The sequence below is a fragment of the Thermobia domestica genome, chromosome 11 (genome assembly GCF_964235325.1).
Source record: "Thermobia domestica chromosome 11, izTheDome1.hap1.1, whole genome shotgun sequence".
NCBI classification, from domain to species: Eukaryota; Metazoa; Arthropoda; class Insecta; order Zygentoma; family Lepismatidae; genus Thermobia; species Thermobia domestica.
Window position 1 is genome coordinate 188,120,850 of NC_137464.1, and position 21,706 is coordinate 188,142,555.

The 21,706-nt window shown below is 36.0% G+C and overlaps 2 protein-coding genes across 2 annotated transcripts; both read left to right on the forward strand.

The window, feature by feature from the left end:
- Positions 1–7,368: 7,368 nt before the first annotated feature.
- On the forward strand, positions 7,369–7,884 carry LOC145665393 (uncharacterized). Its single transcript, XM_081732697.1, has one exon. It carries the CDS (start codon positions 7,369–7,371, stop codon positions 7,882–7,884), a length of 516 nt encoding a protein of 171 aa, XP_081588823.1.
- Positions 7,885–8,947: 1,063 nt separating this feature from the next.
- Positions 8,948–10,618, forward strand: LOC145665394 (uncharacterized). Its single transcript, XM_081732698.1, has 2 exons — positions 8,948–9,100; positions 9,305–10,618. The coding sequence occupies exons 1-2, from the start codon at positions 8,948–8,950 to the stop codon at positions 10,616–10,618; spliced, it is 1,467 nt and encodes a 488-aa protein (XP_081588824.1).
- Positions 10,619–21,706: the final 11,088 nt, after the last annotated feature.

A 21,706-nucleotide genomic window follows, 5' to 3' on the forward strand; every position in this document is an offset into this window, starting at 1 on the left:
TTTCTACGAAAGCAAAAGGAGGGAAAATATATCTGATGTTCTAGTCGATGCGTGGATGGCAGAGATATCTAGGCGAAAGCCTACGTCATCTCCTGATTTGAAAAGTCTCTCATCTACAACGGAAGTTTTCGAGTTAAATGTGCGTAGAGCACACATTCAAACTGTCATATGGATGTCAGGGTGCGAATTTTAGCCTCCCAAGTTTGATCCCCCTTTATATGGCTGGAAACGTGAAGATGCGTCGAAATCTCTTGTTCTTGTGCTACTGCTATCAAATACTGCATTGGCACCTCCAGAAGCGTTTGATATGATCCATTGTCGTTATTCATCTGATAAACCATTCTTAATAGCTTATTGTCGTTGCAATTCAGCTAAACTGTCATGTACTGTGTTTTATCTCTGTCATAGCGTAGCATGTTGTAATAACGAAAATAAATAAATAAATAAATAAATAAATAAATAAAACAATCGCCGCTGCAAATACAAACGTAAACGAAGAGGAGACCGAATATTTTATACATGACTTGTAGACTCTTTTTGCTCGCAGCGACTGTGAAAATGAAAGTGTTGTTTAGTTTCATACACAAGCGTTCAGGTCAGTGCTAAAAACCACATAATTCGTTCAATGCTTTCAGTAAGCCAAGGATATATTTTTTACAGAAACACTATATCTATATCTATATCTATATATATCTATATATATATATATATATATATATATATATATATATATATATATATATATATATATATATATATATATATATACCGTATTTACTCGCGTAATTTTCGCACTTTTTTAGACGAAAAAACTTGTTTTGAAACAAGGGTGCGTAAATTATGCGGGAAAAAAATTAGCCACATCAGTGAAGATCATCTAATTTTTTCCCGTCAAAATAACACGAAAATACCGGTACACATTTTCTTTGTAACAAGAATTAACAACAAACAACTAATTCTAAATTTGTAGAAAAATAACATTAAAAAATTTCTATGGGGTTTTGATCAGAAATGTAATTAATATAGAGATTTTATATTTTTTGTGGATTATCATTACTTCAAGCTGATATAAGAATTACCTTGTTTCATTGAATATTCTCTTAGTAATTTCCTTAGTATAGACAATGCTAAGAAATTTCCCCGAGTAATAATTATTTTCAGCTAATATAACAACTGCATCTTGAATAAGGAATTACCATAATATGGAAATTTCCTGGACATTTTACTGGACTCTCATACTTCAAGCTGATATAACAATTTTAGTTTTTTCTATATAAATTATCTTAGTATGGAAATTCCATGGCGAGTGGCCTATAATATCTCTAAAAACATTCATTTCTCTTAATACATGGTTATGATATAATTTTTCCACAGGTGAAAACTCAGAGGGTAATTCTTCTGCAAGACTAAGTCAACTTCACTTTTGTCCTCCAAATGGTTAAACGTTACTAGCTTATATTTTATGTTTATCTTGACGTAATCTACATTTGTCTTCGTCATTATTTTACTTATCAGAAATTGTTGAAATGATATGATACAAAATCTTATAAATAAAGCGTGGTGGAGATTTTATTAGGAGACTTATATCCTCGATAATTTTACGTAACAAGAGTGAATATTTGTGCAGGTTCAGTTCGATTGGGGCCCAACGCGTGTGCAATATTCAAGTACCACCAGAAATTAAGATACTGCTATGATAAGGTAAGTCAAAGAGAAAACAAGATGTATAATTTTAAAATTTCGTGTCGTTCATTACTGAGAACAAATTAATTGTCTACATGTCAGCAATATTGTTTTAATGTGGTGTATCCAAGTCCCTAGAAAAGATAATATCTACTCTAGTAATCCAGCACCCGTAACCTCAGGGAACAACTTTGATTGAAACGTTGTTTTTGAAAATTTCAGGCCGATGACATTGTCGAGTTACCTTACGATTATACTGTCTTTACGGATTTAGTTCCGGATGAGAGCTTTGTTGTTATGTATTTTTCTCCTGAACATTCATTTTATTATCATCATACAAAGGGCAGGTCCGTAAAATAGTCATCACTATTAGAGATATTCTGCCATTATTGACAGGTCACTTGCCGTAGACTGGAAAACTTTTTATATCCAACAGTCATAATCTATTCATCATCACATAAGACTTTTCTGTATTAATAACGTCTGTCAACTGCAGCTTTTTCTTCCATCACCATACTCTTTTACTTGTCATTGCAGCTTCTAAAACGTCTCTCAGAATATAGTTCCTTCTCAGTCAGTGTCCTCACGAGTTTCTTTTGATCGTTCTGACAATATCTAAAACTGTTGTTTTCTCCCCTACTATTCCTAACACTTTCTCAATCGTTTTCCATTCGACCTAATGGTTATTCCCTATATTTCGAAAGTGTTCAATCTTTTCACACCACGTTTGCGTAATAGCGATGCTTTTTCCTTATAGAGTACAATACTTCACATTGAATATTTAATGTGGTGGAGCGCTTACTTCTTGTGTATGTGGTCCCTGGTTTGATCTCAGTTGTCTCCGAGTAGGATTGTGGTAGACAAACACTATGTGTTTGGGTTTTCCTGAGTTTGTTCAATTTCTTTTCAATGTTGTTCATTCTACCATTACCTCCATTTCATCTTTGTCGTCTTTTTTTAGCCTCACATGAGTAGGACGTTAAACTCAAGAAAAGAAAAATGAAAGGAAACGAAACATTTTATGAACCTTCTTATTAATTCATTGTTGAAGAACTTTATAGACTGTAAAAAGACCGCAAGAAGACTGAGACTATTCCCTCTTCTAAATTATTCTGTCCTCTTTCATATCTTTCTTTAAAGTACAAAGTTCATGTGCTTACAAATAGTATCACTTAGGTGTTGAACAAAAGAAGTAGACAAAGAATAATTAAATAATGAAATAATGTAATTGAAATTTACAATAATTGAAATTTAGTTTCTACTTTAGCCAAATCTTGGACGTATGTTTTCTCCGAGATTTTCACTTCTTAAAATTTCAGTTATGAATCTAGCGTCAACGATGTTCCCTTGTGAGCACTCTTGTCCACTAACAGTTTGAATAGTAAACGAAAGGAAGCATTCAAAAGCACACACATAATCCAATAAGTATCGATTTAACTTGTCTTGAAGCACTTAAGATTTAGCCCAAAAAACAAACGTGTCTTTGAGGCAAATGAAGTGGAGCAAATTTCCCCGTATTAAATGTTATATACTTGCAAATAATATCTAATTGTAAGCCTACTATGTACATATATATAAGGGTATCTCTAAACCCACGCAAGATTCGAATTTTGCGCCATTTGTGCAGTAAGGTGTTGTTAAGGAAAATAATAATAAGAAGAAAGTTTGACAGCTAACACAGATCAACAACGGATTTCCATTGTTGAGCAATATTTTAAAAATAATGAAGGCTATGCAGCTACAGTTCGCAATTTTCGTACAAAATATGGTAGGAATAGTGATTTAACTTCAACTGTGAAAAGAATCATTTAAAAATTAAGGGGACTCGATCAAGTTTTGATTTAAACACACTGGTCGTCTTTCAACACGTAACATTTATAAAGTTCGCGAGAATGTTGCTGAGAGTCTAGGAACATCACTTCGGCACCGTAGTCAAGAATTGGACAATTCGAGAAACTCTCTAAAGCGTATTCTTACGAAACATTTATATCTTCATGCTTACAAAGTTCAAGTGACTAAAGAACTGAAGCCTACTGACCAAGAGAATTCATTGAATGGATTCTGAAACAACAAGTGGATGCTAAGTTTTTGAACAAAATCATCTTCGGCGATTTTGGTCTCAAGGCATCATCGGACCGTTCTTCTTCGATAGTGCGTCTGGTCAGATAATAACAGTCAATGGTGCTCTCTATCGCAACATAATACGCCGTTTTTTGTGCCTAAATTGCAAGATATGGTTGTTAATGATATATGGTTTCAACAAGGCGCTGTCACAGGTCATATATCCCTAGAAACATTCAATTACTGGTTGTATAATTTCCCGTTTTGGTGATCAGAATTGGCAGTCCAAATCATGTGATTTAACGCTGTTGAAAATTTTTGTTTGATGTTTTCAAGTCTAAGGTTTATGCCAACAAGCCCAACCACCCACACCTTGAAGTAGAAAATTGAGTGCTGTATAAACGAAATTTAGCCACATTTACACAAAACGTTCAAAGATAATTTCAACAAAGGAGTGCCTATGTGCCATCAAAGCCATATCGGCCATTTACACGATATACTATTCCATATATAACCCTATACTGTATACTTATGAATTAATAAAATATTAGAAGTTTTAATTATAAACATATGTTTTCTATCAAAATTACTTCTTGCATGAATTTTAAGACACCCATACAGTAGACTCATACTATGTGTTGCCGAATCGCTAAGGTCTCAGCTGTCTGTCACGGTGTATCGCTCTAACATCGCAGCATCAAAGGGAGATCAAAAAATGTACCAGAAAACAATCCTGTTTTTTTCAAAAAAGCAAGTTGTGTATGGTACTGCATTATGTAATTTTTAACAAGTTTTGAAACACTATAATAAACAATTTCTACATAAAATAATTGTTTTGTCATTTTCAGTACATACTACTAACCTAACAGCAGCTGACGTCCGTAATATCCAAGTTTTTGCGTCTCCGAGGTAGGCTCGGTGCCAATTATCTCGAATAATAGCGAGATAAAATATATATTCAATCAATACTATAATAATACAAGTATGAAGAACAACAAACTTTGTTTATATTAGAGAGTCTTCCCATCCTCTGCCCAAGTAAATGCTGAAATGACGCATCTATTAAAATCATTCAAGTTCACACCACTATGTGCGTTAGACTTTTTCAAACTCTGTAATTTCACGATCCACGACAAAATTCCCTCCAATGTCTGTCAAATGTCCCTCATATTAATAAATATGAAATTACTATTTGTAGAGACTTTTATAGAGAGTTCGTATCATTGCCATTATATTTGCATAACGTTTCTCTTTTGTTTTTAAAAAACAGTATGTGTGTGTGAGTGTCAGCAAGTTGAGCACCAAAAGATCCATACAAGACGGTCCTCCGGAATTCGTACAAAAAAGACAATATAACAGTAAGTTGTAAGTGTTTCAGTTGTTGTGTAGTTAGTGCAAATAAACATTTATTCATTTATCAAAATTAAGCTGTTTTGTGAATATTTATTCATCAAAAGACAGAATCATTGGTCCTCCGGGCCGGATCACAGTGAACTAGCGTTTGATACAAACTGTGAATGTGTATGTGAACAATTGTTACATTTGTTACATTGCTCTTTGTTTAGTTTTGTTCGTGTGTGCAGTGACGTTTATTAATTCTTCTGGAACTTATGTGAATAGACATAAGTGAGAACACGTTCATCAGTGTGGACTTGTGTGTGGACTTGTGTTTATTAGTTAGTGTGGACTTACAATATTTTTCAAGATGGAGGACTCAGAAAGAAGCAAGTTAGTGAAACAACGTGGTGTGTGCATAAGTCAACTGACAAGAATTCAAAACTACGTAAGTAATATTAATTCAACAACTACAATTAGTCAGGTGAAAGTACGTAAGATTGCAATGATTGAGTTGTATAAAAAGTTCGATGAAGTACAACCACAGTTAGAAATAAATTACGAACAAGTAGAGGACGATGCATATAGGGAGGAGTTTGAAACCAGTTACTATGATGTATTAGCGCAACTAGAGGATTTTATTCTTCAGCATAGGCAGGAATCTCATTCAAACAATTCCTCGAAAAATGAGAATCAGGTGTCAAATGATCAATTAAAATTGCCTCGTGTTGAATTGCCATCGTTTGAAGGACGATACGAAAACTGGCTTTCATTTTCAGACAATTTTAAAGTTATGATTCATAATAACGATAACGTGTCAGTGTTGCAAAACTTCCATTACCTTAGGAGTGCATTGAGAGGGGAGGCGTATGGTTTAATAGCGAATCTGCAAGTTACAGAAGCTAATTATAAAATTGCATGGCAATTATTGAAAGACAGGTATGAAAATAAGCGTTTGAATATCAGCTACTCATGTCCGTAATTTGTTACATATTAAATGTATCACAAAGGAAACTACATCAGAATTAAGAGAATTTATTAATACAGCTACTAGTAACTTGAATGCATTACGCGCTTTAGATTTGCATACACAACTAGAAGAGGTTTTGTTAGTTCAACATTTCGTTTCTCAATTAGACAGTAACACTAGGCGTGCGTGAGAGTTACAAATCACAGATCATTCTTTCCCTCCCTTATCAGAGTTCTTTGCTTTCTTGGAACGTAGGTGTCAAGCATTTGAAACTATAAAAAATACACCATCGCAGGAAGTAGTGTCAAGGTCAAGGGGAGATAAAAATAGACAGAGTGCTGAACCAAACCTAAAGAAAAAACAACCAAATCATACGTGACAACAACTCAGTCTTTCTGTAACTTTTGTAAACAAAATCTAATACATCAGTTGTTTAAATGTCCTGCATTTTTAAACGCTGAAGCAAAAGAAAGACAAGACTATGTTCGAGATAATTTATTGTGTTTCAACTGTCTCAAAAAAGAATGTAAAGTAAAGACGTGCAGATCAGGTGGCTGTAAACGCTGTTCTAAAAGGCATAATACATTGCTGCATTATGATGTAATGTCAAAAGCAGATGAGAAATCCAGTGTTGCTAATTCACAATCAAGAAATTTTTCGAGTCATTCTAATACGAATAGGAGAAATATGACACAAGGTTCTTATTGCTTTTTTAAGGGAAAAGCAAATGTTACTGTTATGTTATCTACTGCTATAGTAAATGTACGAGATGAAAATGGTAAATTACATCCATGTAGAGTATTATTAGATTCTGTCTGTCAAAGTAATTTTGTAACTGAAGATTTAGTTCAAAGGTTGCGTCTACCTAAAAATAAACACCGAGTTCCAATTCAAGGTATTAATAGTGTGATTAGTGAAACAAAGCATTGTGTAGATGTACATATAGAATCAAGAATTCGTGAATTAGCAATTGATGTAAACTGTTTAGTTTTGCTCAAAATAACAGACAACATTCCAAGTAGGTCAATAGATCATGCGGATTGCAACTTGCCGACAGACATAGCTCCTAACTTTCACCAACTAGATACTATTGACATTTTGTTAGGCGCGGAAGTGTTTTTGGACATTTTGCGATCACATAAACTGACTAGACCAGGGAATTATCCAGTAGTACAAGAGACTGAATTTGGGTACATTTTGGCGGGTAGAGTTCCTACAACAAGAGATTCTAGTATACCACAAGTGTCATTTTTTGTGCAAGAAAGTAACCTTGATAGTTACAGACATTTTGGGAGCTTGAAACTATAAATTCAACAGTCATGACTCAAGAAGAAAGGCAATGTGAACGACACTTTGAGGAAAACACTACCAGAGATAGAAATGGTCGATTCGTTGTACGTCTGCCAATTAAGCCAAACCATAAACCATTAGGAGAATCATATAATTTAGCTCTTCGTAGATTTTACCAGCTAGAAAGATTGTTGCAGCAGTGTCCAGAAATTAACGGGCACTACTGTAACTTTATGAGGGAATGTGAAGAATTAGATCATATGAAAGCAGTGAATGAAGAACATGAAGATAGTGGTATGAAATGTTATCTGCCACATCACGCTGTATTGAAACCATCCAGTACCACAACAAAGCTAAAAGTGGTTTTCGATGCTTCTGCAAAGACTTCAACGGGGGTTTCATTAAACGACATACTTATGACAGGACCAACAATCCAGCAAGATTTGCATTCAATTGTCACGAGATTTCGAACCTTTCCTATTGCTTTTACGGCGGATATTCAGTCAATGTATCGAATGATTAAAGTTCATGAAGATAACATTTGACTTCAAAGAACTCTGTGGAGATATTCATTAGTGGAACCAGTCAAGATTTATGAGTTGCAGTGGGTCACATATGGTGAAACATCATCACCATATTTGGCGACGGCATGTCTTCGAAAGTTAGCGGAAGAAGAAAGAAGTAAATATCCTCAAGCAGCAACAGTATTGGAACGTGATTTTTATATGGATGATGTAAGCTCAGGATGCCACAACGTTGAACAGGCGTTAAAGCTTCAGAAAGAACTTATTCAATTATTGCAAAGCGGTGGGTTTACTTTAAGAAAATGGTGTTCGAACGAGTCAGCATTGTTGGAAGCAGTGCCAGAAGAACATAGGGAAATTCACTTACCGTTTGAATTTGAGTCCGAGTCAGGTGTTTCAACATTGGGTTTATCGTGGAATCCTGCATCAGATAAGCTTCTCATCACCAACAAGTCAGTTAAAGAATGTCTCACGACCAACATACCAACCAAACGTTAAGTGACTTCGACCATAGCTAAAATATTTGATCCTTTAGGACTCATAAGCCCAGCAGTTACTCCGTTCAAGATTTTCTTACAACAACTGTGGATCCATAAGATCAATTGGGATGATCAAATACCATCAGAGCTCTATCAGCAATGGTTAGACCTGTGTCATCATCTTCCAAGTGTTAACGAAATACAAATTGATAGATGTGTAGTATTGAAGAATTATGTTCATGTTGAGATACATGGGTTTGCTGACAGCAGTCAACTTGCGTACGGCCGTTGCATTTATGTTAAAACTGTGGAAATTTCAGGAAAAACTACTGTTAAACTTTTGGGTTCTAAATCGAGAATAGCTCCTATTAAAAAGGTAACTTTACCAAGACTTGAACTTTGTGCGGCAGTACTTTTGAGCATTTCGTATCACAAAATAATTCCGGTATTAAACATTTCAGTGAATAGTACTTACTTCTGGCCCTATTCAAAAATAGTGCTTGCATGGATATCATCTCCAGCTGCCAGATGGAAGGATTTCGTGGCAAACAGGGTTGCAGATACAGGAGATCACATCAGTCAACCAGTGGCATCATGTGTCGTCAATGGACAATCCAGCCGATATTATTACACGGGGAATGGATCCGAAACAGTTGAAGGAAGCAGATATTTGGTGGCATGGACCCGCATGGCTTGAATCATCTGCATGGCCCGAACAATCAGAAGTGGTAGACGAAGATGATCCAGAAGAAAGGAAAGTAACGAGCATATCTTTAGCCAGTTATGAAGATGACATAAGCTGTCTGGAGAAATTTTCATCATTGTGGAAACTATTGCGAGTTACTTGTTTGTGTCGTCGTTTTATTTACAATTGTAAAAATCACAACGAGAAGAAAGTAGGAACTATTTCCACTACTGAAATTGGCGGTACTTTACAACAATGCGTTAAGTTAATTCAACAGGTCAGTTATTCGCAAAAATTCAAAGATTTAGCTTCGTCAGGCCAAGTTTCATCCCAAAGTGAACTTAAATCTTTGTATCCATTTATAGATAATGAACAGTTGCTACGAGTGGGAGGACGGCTAAAAAACTCCGACTTACCGTATGATAGCCGACATCAGATCATCTTACCACCTAAAGAGCATCTCACCAAATTGATAATTGAAGCGGAACATAGAAGATTGTTACATGCTGGACCGCAGTTATTGATTTCATCATTGAGGCAAAAATATTGGATCCCACGAGCTAAACAAGTCATTCGATCTATCGTTCATCAGTGTCTAGTTTGTTTTAAATTGAAAGCGTCAGCCTCAGAACAACTCATGGGTCAATTACCATCAGCACGAGTACAGCCAGCTCGAGCTTTCATTCACGTAGGGGTGGATTTCGCCGGTCCCCTAATGATTAAGCAAGGAACTAGATCTCGTAAAGTGACAAAGGCGTATGTTGCAATATTCGTGTGCTTAGCAACCAAAGCGATTCATATGGAGTTAGTGAGTGATTTGAGTACCCAAGCATTTTTAGCAGCTCTTCGAAGATTTGTATCAAGAAGAGGCAAATTTTCGAACATCTATAGTGACAACGGAACCAATTTCATTGGAGCTCAGCGAGAACTTAAGGAGCTTCAACAACTACTCAGTTCACAACAATTTCAAAACTCAATTCAAGATGTTGCAGTGCAAGAAGGATTTACATGGCATTTCATTCCACCCAGAGCAAGTCATTTTGCAGGCATTTGGGAAAGTGCAGTGAAGTCATTTAAGTTCCATTTAAGAAGGATAGTAGGTTGCACGATTTTGACATTTGAAGAACTCAACACAGTTATAACACAAATAAAAGCCTGTTTGAATTCAAGACCAATCACCGTTCTATCCAATCACCCCGATGATCCTTCATTTTTGTCGCCAGGACATTTCCTTATTGGTGAACCTTTGATGAGCATTCCTGAACCAGATCTAGTGGACATTTCGACCAACCGATTATCAAGATGGAATCACCTTCAGAAGATGAAGCAGCATTTTTGGAAAAGATGGTCTCAGGATTATCTACATGAACTACAGCAGAGAAGAAAATGGACAACAACACAAACTAATATTTCTATTGGAGATGTGGTTCTAATCAAAGAAGACAATTCTCCTCCATTGTCATGGAAATTAGGTGTTATTCAACAAGTGTTTCCGGGAAAAGATTTACTAGTGAGAGTAGTGAGTGTAAAGCGTAAGACAGGGACTGTTAAAAGACCGATTACTAAAATTGTACCTTTACCTAAAAAATGATCATGTGGATTATGTGTAAGTTGATTGACTTGGTTCAATCAAGAGAGGGGAGAATGTAGAGACTTTTATAGTGAGTTTGTATCATTGCCATTATATTTGCATAACGTTTCTCTTTTGTTTTTAAAAAACAGTATGTGTGTGTGAGTGTCAGCAAGTTGAGCACCAAAAGATCCATACAAGACGGTCCTCCGGAATTCGTACAAAAAAGACAATATAACAGTAAGTTGTAAGTGTTTCAGTTGTTGTGTAGTTAGTGCAAATAAACATTTATTCATTTATCAAAATTAAGCTGTTTTGTGAACATTTATTCATCAAAAGACAGAATCACTATTCCTAATTCAATCTTACTTGGTTAATTAAATTAATACAAGGTATAATTAAGTGTTTTTCCTAGGCTCCCGAATACTTTTTTTTTTAATTGGCGTTAAAAAATAAGGAGTGAGGAATATAAGATATGTAGAAAGTATCTACTGAAATAAACTAATAACGGTTTACCAACTTTTTCTTATAGAATATAATCTTCAATGCAGTTTTGTAAATCTGCAAGTTCCTTTCTCTAAGTATACGGTTTGCCTATAATCTCAAACGATCAAATCATTTAACACCATACTACAGAAAGCTGCTTTGAAACTTGATTTGCATCGACTCACACTTCTCTTTAAGACTTTGCGCTTTCAACAACCTTCCTACTTATTTCAACGTTTGCGACCACTAAATGCTCACCACGATCACAATACAAGATCAGATGTAAATAAACTACTTTTTCTTCCCCCACATTCGTCAAAATTCTACTCAAATGCGTTCTTTGCATCCACCATCCTTGCGTGGAATAACCTTCCATCCAACACAAGGCAATCTCAGACAATCAACCTATGTAAGGAGTCGGTTGAGCAGAGCCTCCATAAGTCTACTAATATCTGGGAAAAAATGCTGGTTTTTATACTTCCTACCTTTTATTTCCTTTGTTCACTAAATGCATGTGACTATATTATGTGGTTATTTGTAATAATCTAAGTAATCTATGTGTGCATGTGATGTGATGCGTGTGTGTGTACGTATGATTGGGAGTGTTTTAATATTTTATACATATTTTATTATTATTATTGTATTACTAATCATGATACTATTGTTTTGCATGGTCAAGTGGGAGACAAGGCAGAAGCCTTAACTTCGCTATGTAAAATAAGAATAAATAAATAAGTATGAAGTCTCTTGCCTCCCACTTCGAAGCTGTCCACTTCCGGACTATATGTCATATAGACATTTTTCTTTTTTGGTGTCAGGAATCTGTGGGTTCATTTTTCACCATTACTTTCGGGCATCCTATATCTATCTATATCTATATCTATATCTATATCTATATCTATATCTATATCTATATCTATATCTATATCTATATCTATATCTATATATCTATATATATATATATATCTTAAGGTGGGTTGAATTCGGATAACATTTTGGTGCGGTAACCAAACATGGTGAAATTGTGGGGACATGTTCCCTCATCCCCAAGGGATTTGCGCCAGTGCATTCAATATCTACCGAATGGCACGGATACTTTGGTAGAATAATTTGCTAATTACGAACAAGAATATCATCGCTTATATCATCAAGTAAAGATGGAGGGGTGACGGGAGTGCTCTGCCAGTATATTAGTTCCATGTAGGTCCTATTTTTGAATGAATTACTTTTAATACATTTTAGTTTGTAACTCTATAGAGCTCCGATCTGACGTTGTCTGCACTCTGTACCAATATACTATTGCAGATAGCACTTCAGAGTGTGTATATAATACACCGTGTATGTACTCCATATCTGGCTGTAATTGACATAAAATCCATATGTTCAAAGTAAAGTTGGCGCTTTAGACAGTACTTAAATGCACAATTGTTTTATTGCCAACTATCAGGACGCCCACGGAGCACCAATTTAACCATGTTTCGTTACCCCACCAAAATGTTACCGGAAGTCAACCCACCTTAATTATATATATATATATATATATATATATATATATATATATATATATATATATATATATATATATATATAGAGAGAGAGAGAGAGAGAGAGAGAGAGAATTTTTCGGATGATTTGTGTGCAATAACTGTTAATGTTACCATATGAGAAACCTTAAAACAGAGGACACTTTTAGATGTCGAGAAACCTGTTAATGGTATTGCAAGAATACATAATTTACGCAACTAAACTTTTGACAGTATCGACTAAGGGAATAGTTTAATGTAATGTTTCAGGTCAATATCTGTGTTATCTGTGTTGTACATTATAATTTCCTTCAGGTTGAATTTACATCCCTGTAATATTTCATCGCCATTCATTTAAACATACTCAATTTTTTATGTTGTGTTTTATTATCATTCTCATAGTTTCAATTCTTAAACTATAGTGTAGGTAGGTGACTTCATATTAGAGTCACGTTTTTATTTTTAGAAATAAATTCGTAAACGATGTCCAAGTTCAATATTATTATGGAAACAATTCCAACCAATCAAATAATAATAAATACAAAATAAAATTTGACATTCATCTTCTCCTTCATTATTAAGCTCGGATGACATAGAAGCTGAAGCAGTCATCTATAATCGCCCAAATAGAAGGCATTTCCTCATTTTCCTGAAAACCCGCCCCGAAGCCATTTTTAAGGCACGGAAAGGAGGATATGTTCGGATGAAAGAAGATGTCCGGTAACCCTATTTAATTATATTGGGCATGGTAGTGTTAAAAAGTAGTTAACGTGTTTACCACCAATGAAATTAAAATGAGACATCAAGGTTTTCACTAAACACTATAACATTTTTTTTCCTAAATTTTAATGAATAATTTCATAACAATGAAACGAAAAGGAACAAAATCACTAAAGGTTAAATGAAGGATGTGAAGTACTTACACCATCTTGTTCTCTTTCTTTCTTTCTTTGTCTTTTGATCTTCAATACCCTCATCAAGCATTTCATTTTTACACTACTAAGATAGCAGTACATAGGATTAATGAGATAATTATGAATAAATTAAAATCATTCCGTTTAATATATCATGATTATGCCTTTTAAGCTAAGGGAAACGGGTGATAGGTCCAAATAAATGATGACGGAAGGATCGGTGGCATGAGACTGTGGAAGGAAACCAGGCCGGTAGCCAGCCCAAAAATGTACGGGGTCCGGCTGAAGTTAGGGGGTCCCGATCCAACCGTATTATAGTTCATTTGCAAGTCTACCGTGAAAATTTTAGGGGGCCCCCTAGACCCCCTGGATACGGGCCTGAACGAAATTTGGAGAAAACCCGAGAAAATCCACTCACACGACGGTGTCCACCACAAAATTACTTGGCCGGGGATCGAATCTGAGATCCCGTGCACCAGAGGTAAGTGCTTTACTACTGAGTCACCATACCCCTAAGTGACAATTATAGCTCAAATTTCTGAGTAAGTATAAAATTTTATCTGTTCTTTAACTATAATATTGTGCAAAGATGAAACATATATCAAGCAATAGAGAACGTTAAGCTTCACAAAATAAAATGTTTTATGGTAAATTGTGATGCGTAGTTTTTGACAAAATCGCGAATAACGACTTTTTATGGCGTTACAAATTATAATTGATATTTCTCATTCTGTTGGAACAGGTGACTTATTGATTTATTTATTGAATATCTAAAAATATTCTGTTTAGAATCAGATTCAATTTATTGAAAAACGAAATTAAATCTTTCGGATTTACATCCCAGGCATATATCGTGTTGGCCTAAGGAAGTGGAGATGATGAGAAATGCATATAATAGTAGAATGAATAAATTGGGAGGAAACGGGAATTATCCAGAGAAAACCCCAGAACACGGTGTTTGTCCACCACAAAGCTCACTTGACGAGAGTTGGGACGAGAACCTGGAACTCCACGCACAAGAAGTGAACGCTCTACCACTAAGACACCGTGCTCGCTAATGGGGCGTTTACACTTGGTCGATTTAGTCGCACGGCTAAATCGACTCGCTGCATTTGCGACTAAATCGAAGCAACTAGACCGAATGAGATCGATGAATGTGTTCAACTGTTTCAACCGAAATTGAATGCTGCTTGTCGACTCGCTCTCCTCTGGTCGATTCGAAATCGACTGGCAATTTTAAAGATGTCCAAGAAAAAAGTAATTGGTACAATTTGCGGTGTTATAGCAGAAGAAAATAGAATCGACCACAGAAAATAGAACGTCTTTCAATTCAGTTGCTAGTCGATTAGTCGCTTTCGATCAACAAGCGATTAAGTTGAAGTCCTGTTTACACGGTCGATTAAGTTGAAAGTGACGTCAATTCAACTGAATCGAACGCAAATCGACTGAGTGTAAACGCCCCATAAGAGTGAATGGAAAAGAAGAATAAGGAAAATGGAAGGGAAAGAGAACACCCACGCACTGGTGCTTGTACTCTTAAAAGCCCACTCAAATTCGAACCAGGGACCTTACACAGCAGAAATGAACGCTTTACCACCCGTCCCGACATTATCTATTATTGTTTGTCTTCATCTAAAGAAAACATACCCATATTCTTAACAGTTTGCTTGTAAATAAATTTAATAAACAAGAAGTTTAAATGTAGCTTCTCTTAATCAGAAACAGTAATATATTGACAGAGTTAGCAACACTTGAATTAAATGTTCTCTGTTGCCTCCGAGAGAAGTAGAAGGTTCTCCCTACGATTACATCTCGTTGATGATTTATTTGGGTTTCTAAAATCGAATGAAAACTGGAAGCTTAACGTTTGAGTTGACAAGCAGGTCATTTGGAATTCATAAGATTAATCTATCATTGAGGTGGTGGCGACGCTAGTGAAGTCAAGCCCTACAAAATATCCCGAATCAGTCTATTTCTCTCTGTGTATGAGTAGATGTCATATATGTTATTAGGTATGTCAATGTCTTTTCCTATTTTTCAAATATAAATTCTTGTTTGGATTCCCAACAGAGATAAATGAATCGAAATAAAAACGTTTGCAGACATATAAATAAAATCACTTCCTTCCTTCAATTAGTATTTTGTTTAATGTGTTACACAGCATATACAGTAAATAAAGCATGAGCATACATTCTACATTATTCGCATATAACTGTAAATAATGTTCACATCTGAGACATTGCTCAAGCAATAGATTTCATTAAGCCCAGCAAAATAATAGGGTGAGTAAAAATCATCACGCGTAATTTCCGAGAAAATCATGAACAAAACGATAGCTTTAACCTAAAAATTGACACTCTACGAAAATAAAAGCATCTATTAAGTTGAAACAGAAACTGAAGATTATTTTCATCAAACTTTTCATTATGATAACTAGTCAGATGACAATTCACTGTACTTTTAATGGGAGATGCAGTTCAAATTTTTTCATTAATTCTCAAAATTTTATTTAAATATAACATTCTTCAAGGATAAGATAGATACGAATCTTTAGATGACGTCGAGCTGAGTCAACTGGAATACTTGGAAGCAAATTCTCATGCGTAGTTTCGTATTTATTTCATTGATAATTATATTCCTCATCCTTTGACACGTCAGAACAGATAACCTAACAATTAACAAGTTTTTCCAGCTGTGATCATTAGTGCCGAGCCACCCCGGGACAGAAGATTGATCTTTGCATCTGTCTGACTAATTTATCTGTGTTTGTGATAGGTTGGTACTTCATTTCATAATACGAGGTGTGTTCAGAAAATGTCGTTTAAAAAAAAATACTAAAATACGTTTGTTCAAGCCAAATTTATTTTTACATGAAAGGGCATACCTTAAACTATTGGTCGGTATAGTTTCCCTCAATGTTCGATAACTTGTCAGAGCGGGAGACCAACTTGTTCAAACCGTCCTCAACGAAACATCTCGTCAGTGTTCGACAAGTACACACCATTTCGTTTGAACATTCCCGCAGAGCTAGTGCCGGCACTCCGCGCATTGACACTGGTTCATTGTCTGTCCACTGATGGCAGTATGGTTGAGTTGTCGTGTGTGCTGTGTCCTGTGATCATTTACAATCTTTAAAACATTTGCTGAACCCGCCGACTGTGAGATTCGTTCTATTATCCAGTTTTTGAATATAAGGCACGTTAAGCTGGCTGAAATTCATCGTCAAATTGTAGAGACTTACGGTGAAAATGCAATGAGTGATGACATGGTGCGAAAGGGGATGAGGGAGTCATGTGAAAGGCAGACAAATGTCTATTACGAACCACGAAGTGAGCGGCCTTATATTGTGACTGATGCCTTGGTGAGAAATGTGGATAAGAAACTTCGTGAGAATAGATGGTGTACAATGACAATGCGTTCAGAGGAATTTCCTCAAGTTTCGAGAAGTGTTTTGTTTCCAACCGCTTAGGTTATCGCAAAATGTGTTCCCGCTGGGTTCCGAAAATGCTCACAGACGTCCACAAAACTTGGCAGTCCTTTGATAGTCCTTACCCGATACAGCGAGGAAGTAGAGGATCTTTTTAAACCAAATCGTAACTGGTGACGAAATTTGGGTTCCCATTTCACCCCGGAATTGAAACAATTCAACTGAGTGGCGGCACACAGGATCTCTCACAAAGCAAAAGTCAAAACGATAATGTCAGAAACAAAACTCATGTAAACCATGTTTTGGGACAGGAAATGGGTTTTGATGGTTGACTTCGTACTCACGACAGAAAACATCAATGCGAAATGATATATTATGAGACTCTAAGAAAACTTCGTCCTGCAATTCAAACAAAAGGAGAGGAATGCTCAGTAAAGTATTTGTGTTATTCCATGACAATGCTCGTTTCCATACTGCTGGTGCCACCCAAAAGTTTGAAGTGTGCTCCTCATGTTAAAGTAAATATGGCTTGAACAAACATATTTTAATATTTTTTTTTTAAGAAAACGGTCTTACTTTCCGAACACGCCTCGTACATTTGCGTTATCTTGCAATTTCACTAGCCATAAAATCTACGCCACATTATATATTTATGGTCTTCTTCAACTTTTTCGCCTATTTATTTCTTCACTTTATATTTCACTATTCATATAACCCACCATATATACTTGTATTTATTATTTTGTTACACTAAATGTTATTTATTCCTGCGTTGTATATTTACATTTTGCAACTTCATTGTGTTATCTGTTCTGTGTACTTAATCATAAACATATAATTAATGAAACTAATAAAGAAAATATAATGGTGATATAACTACCTTTTTAACCCTTTGACTACCAACGGGATACATGTGTCCCATGCGAATGATTCAAACATGGTTGGGAATTTATTTTAGAAAATTCAAAACATGTTGTTCTTCCATCGGTTCAGATGTGACCAGGAGACTGTGTTTAATTCCAAAACTGTGTACAGAAGTTAAGAATATCCAACATTGAAGGAATATCAGGAATATCGAACATTATACATATAAAAGTTTATTCACATTTAAAAATGGTAGTCAAAGGATTAAACCAATTAACAAAATTCTTTTAGCCCATCCTCTCCCTTTTCATAATTATATATTGTATACATGAAATGAAATGAAATTATTCAATTTAACGTTCCACGGTTATAGCCTTTAGGCGAAGGGATACGATGATTAAGGGAAATGAATAATGGTGGAATAATTGGTGGAATGAGGGTGTGGGAAGAAAGGGAAGTACTCTAAATAAACATACGAACATGATGTTGTCCACCACAAGCTCAGTTGACCAGGGATAGAACCAGGGACCCTACGACCAGTGGTAAGCGCTTTACCACTGAGCGACAGTGTCACGATTTTGTATACATAATCACATGTAAAAGAGAGAACATAACCTTGTGAGTGACAGGGAGAAGAACAGTATTTTTAATCAGAAGGATATTCCCCATACAAGATCCATTTCTCTCTTCTCCTTTTCCTTTATTTTTTAATAAAAATAAAACAGTACATCCTCCTTTAGCAATAATAACACTATGTGACAAAATTTAACTTTTGTTTTGTCCTTGGGATGATATTGTTATTTTCCGATTTAGAGTGTCCGAATATGATGGAAATTGGTTTCTATATACTTCAAACTTTGGTTGTTTAGGGAATACGTTGGATTATTGTCTTTTTAACCTGTTTAAATTCCTGTATTTCCCACAAATTGTACATAAATAGCTACTACCTCAACACTATTCATCCAATAATCATGGTTCATACGTCTTTCTCTTTAGAATAAAGCAGAATTTCAAATAGTACCACGCATAAACATACATAACGTATCCTAAAAGAGAAAATTCGGGATTTTCCGAAAATGTCATTATAAAAAACAAAAATATCATATATCGAGGCCTTCTGGAGTGACCCTGGACATAGGTACCCAAAGGAACTCAGCCTAAAAATATGATCTATAAGTAATTATTCCGCCGAGTTTTATTGCACATATATTTAATAAGTATGAAGAAATATTTTGTAATCTTTGTTCAAAATACAAAATTTATTATTTAAATAGAAAATAGAAAAGTCAATTTTTAAACAGCGGAATAAAACAAATTTTTTCACATATATTGTTTCAAAGAGCAGCAGAGCAAAACTTTTTTTTTTTTTTTTACTTATATTATTTCAAAAAGATTGGACCATTTAAACTCCGTTTTCAGTAAGAACTGGCGTTGCTGACAGCGGCTGGCACGAAAACCTTATGTTCCAATAAATTTATAACGCAAAACATTTTTATAGCTAGAACACAATCCTTTTGAAAACCATGTGCGTTTTCTACATTGAGGTTTATATGGTACATCACTTTCACGAATCAAGGACCAGATATAGTCCTCCATCATATTTTCATTGTACTGTCCCTGATACCGGCGTTCGAAGTTTAAAATGTCCTGATGGAAGAGCTCCCCATGCTCTTCGGAATACGCTCCCATGTTTTCCTTAAATATTTTCAGATGTGAATGCAGAACATGAATTTTGAGTGATATCCTGCGGCCTGTTTTACCATAGCTTTCTTACCAGATTGTCAACAATTCCGTGTAATTTTCTGCTTTATGGTTGCCAAGAAATCCTTGAATCACTGACACACAACCTTTTCAAGCATCCTTTTCAATTTCGGTGATTACCTGAGGAAGTACTTCACACTGAACAATCTTTTTGTAGGACTTTAAAAACACCGGCTGTTATCTTTGCATTTGACAGTTGGGGGAACATGCCTTTTAGATATGTGAATGCTGTTCTTATTAAGCACTTACTACTTATTACTTAACTACTTATTAAGAGTTTTAACAAAAACTGTTTAATTAAGCTTAACTTGATATGCAGTGGGGGTATTAGTACATAACGAGGGTCTAGCAGTGGCTCAAATTTCACGTTTTCCTCTTATACCAAAAACTCTGTCCGCAGTGGCCAATCCTTCTTGCAGTAATGAGCACCAGCGTCTACTATCCCAGAGGCAAAGGTAGCATGGAAACTTTGTAAAACCACCTTGAAGAACCATTAGGATTGCGATAACATTAAAGTCTCCTATCGCCTCCTGTTGATATTTTTCATTACACTGGACCTTCAATAGGATTTCCATACTATTGTATTCCTCTTTCAGATGTACAGAGTGAGCCAAGGGAAGAGTCGGATTAGGGATGCGCTCGAGTCGAGTCGAGTCGAGATTTAAGCCTGTCTCGACTCGTCTCGAGAAAATGTTGTCTCGACTCGTGTCTCGACTCGAAAATATGGTGCTGTCTCGACTCGTGTCTCGACTCGACAGTCTCTGTCTCGACTCGACTCGAATTCGAGTCGAGACGTCTCGAAATTCGAGTCGAGACAAAATATACGAGTTAAAATATACACACACATCAGCCAGACCGTTATGACTACCTACCTAATTGTTAGTATGTCCAACTTTTGGCACGAATAACAACGGCAACGCGTCTTGGCATGGTCGCAATGTTCCTCGGTGGGTCGCTGGAGAGAGTTGGCACCACATATGCACACACAGGTCATCTAATTTCCGTAAATTCCGGGGAGGGGGTGATGCACCCTCACGTTACGTTCAATCACATCCCAGATGTGATCGATTGGGTTCAGATCCGGAGAGTTTGGGGGCCAGCACATCACTTGGAACTCGCTCCTGTGTTCCTCGAACCACTCCATCACACTCCTGGCCTTGTGACATGGTGCATTATTTTGTCGAAAAATTCCACTACCGATGGAAAACATGGCCGTCATGAAGGGGTGTACGTAGTCTGCAAGCAGCGTGCGACACCTCGGCCGTCATGGTGCTTTGCTCAAGCTCCACTGGACACATGGATGCTCACCTGAATGTTCCCTAGATAATAATTAAGCCGCAGCCAGTTTGTCTCCGTCCCGCAGCACAGATGTCAAGGAGCTGTTCCCTTTAAACACGACGGATTCACACCCTCACATCGTCATGATGAAGAAGATATCGGGATTCATCAGACAATGCAACGCTCTACCATTGTACCAAGATCTAGTGGCGATGGTGACGTGTTCATTTCAGTTATAGTTGCCGATGTCGTGGTGTTAACATTCGCCATCGTTAGGAGTGTTCGGTGCACTATGTGCTCAGACTAGTGTTGTGAAGGCCTGTGAAAAAAAACCGGAAATTTTGGGTAAAAAACAGTTTTTTTTTTACTGTTTTCCCGAGCTGGGGAAAAAACCGGAAAATTTGGGCATGATCAGAATCATCATTCTTGTTAATCACAGAATCATTTTAGTTAATATGTTAAATCAAACATATATTTCATAGAGATATCTTCATTGTTCTATGTAAAATTCCGGAAATTTTGAAACCATTAGAAAAAATCATTTGTTCGGAAATATTGGCAAAAACAGGAAAATGTAGTTTAAAAACTATTTGTTGGCCTGATGCTAGTGATCTTACTTGCTGTAATATGTCTGTAACATATACAGTGGGAAGTGGAAAATCCGAACTAATTGGGACCACAGGTATTCGGATTTTCAAATTGTTCGGACTTTCGAAAATGACCAAGAAAATGTCTTTTAGGCTTACATATACTGTACGGTATGTTCTTCTATCGATACAGTGGTTATTCAGTACATACAATAATTACAATACCGTACGTAAGGCTACTTATATTTAATGTTTCTGAAGAACTTGCT

Coding starts and splice junctions, on each gene's coding strand:
- LOC145665393 (XM_081732697.1), top strand. CDS start 7,369: ATGACTCAAGAAGAAAGGCAATGTGAACGACACTTTGAGGAAAACACT.
- LOC145665394 (XM_081732698.1), top strand. CDS start 8,948: ATGGACAATCCAGCCGATATTATTACACGGGGAATGGATCCGAAACAG. Junction 9,101..9,304: donor ATGATCCAGAAGAAAGGAAA/GTAACGAGCATA, acceptor TTAATTCAACAG/GTCAGTTATTCGCAAAAATT.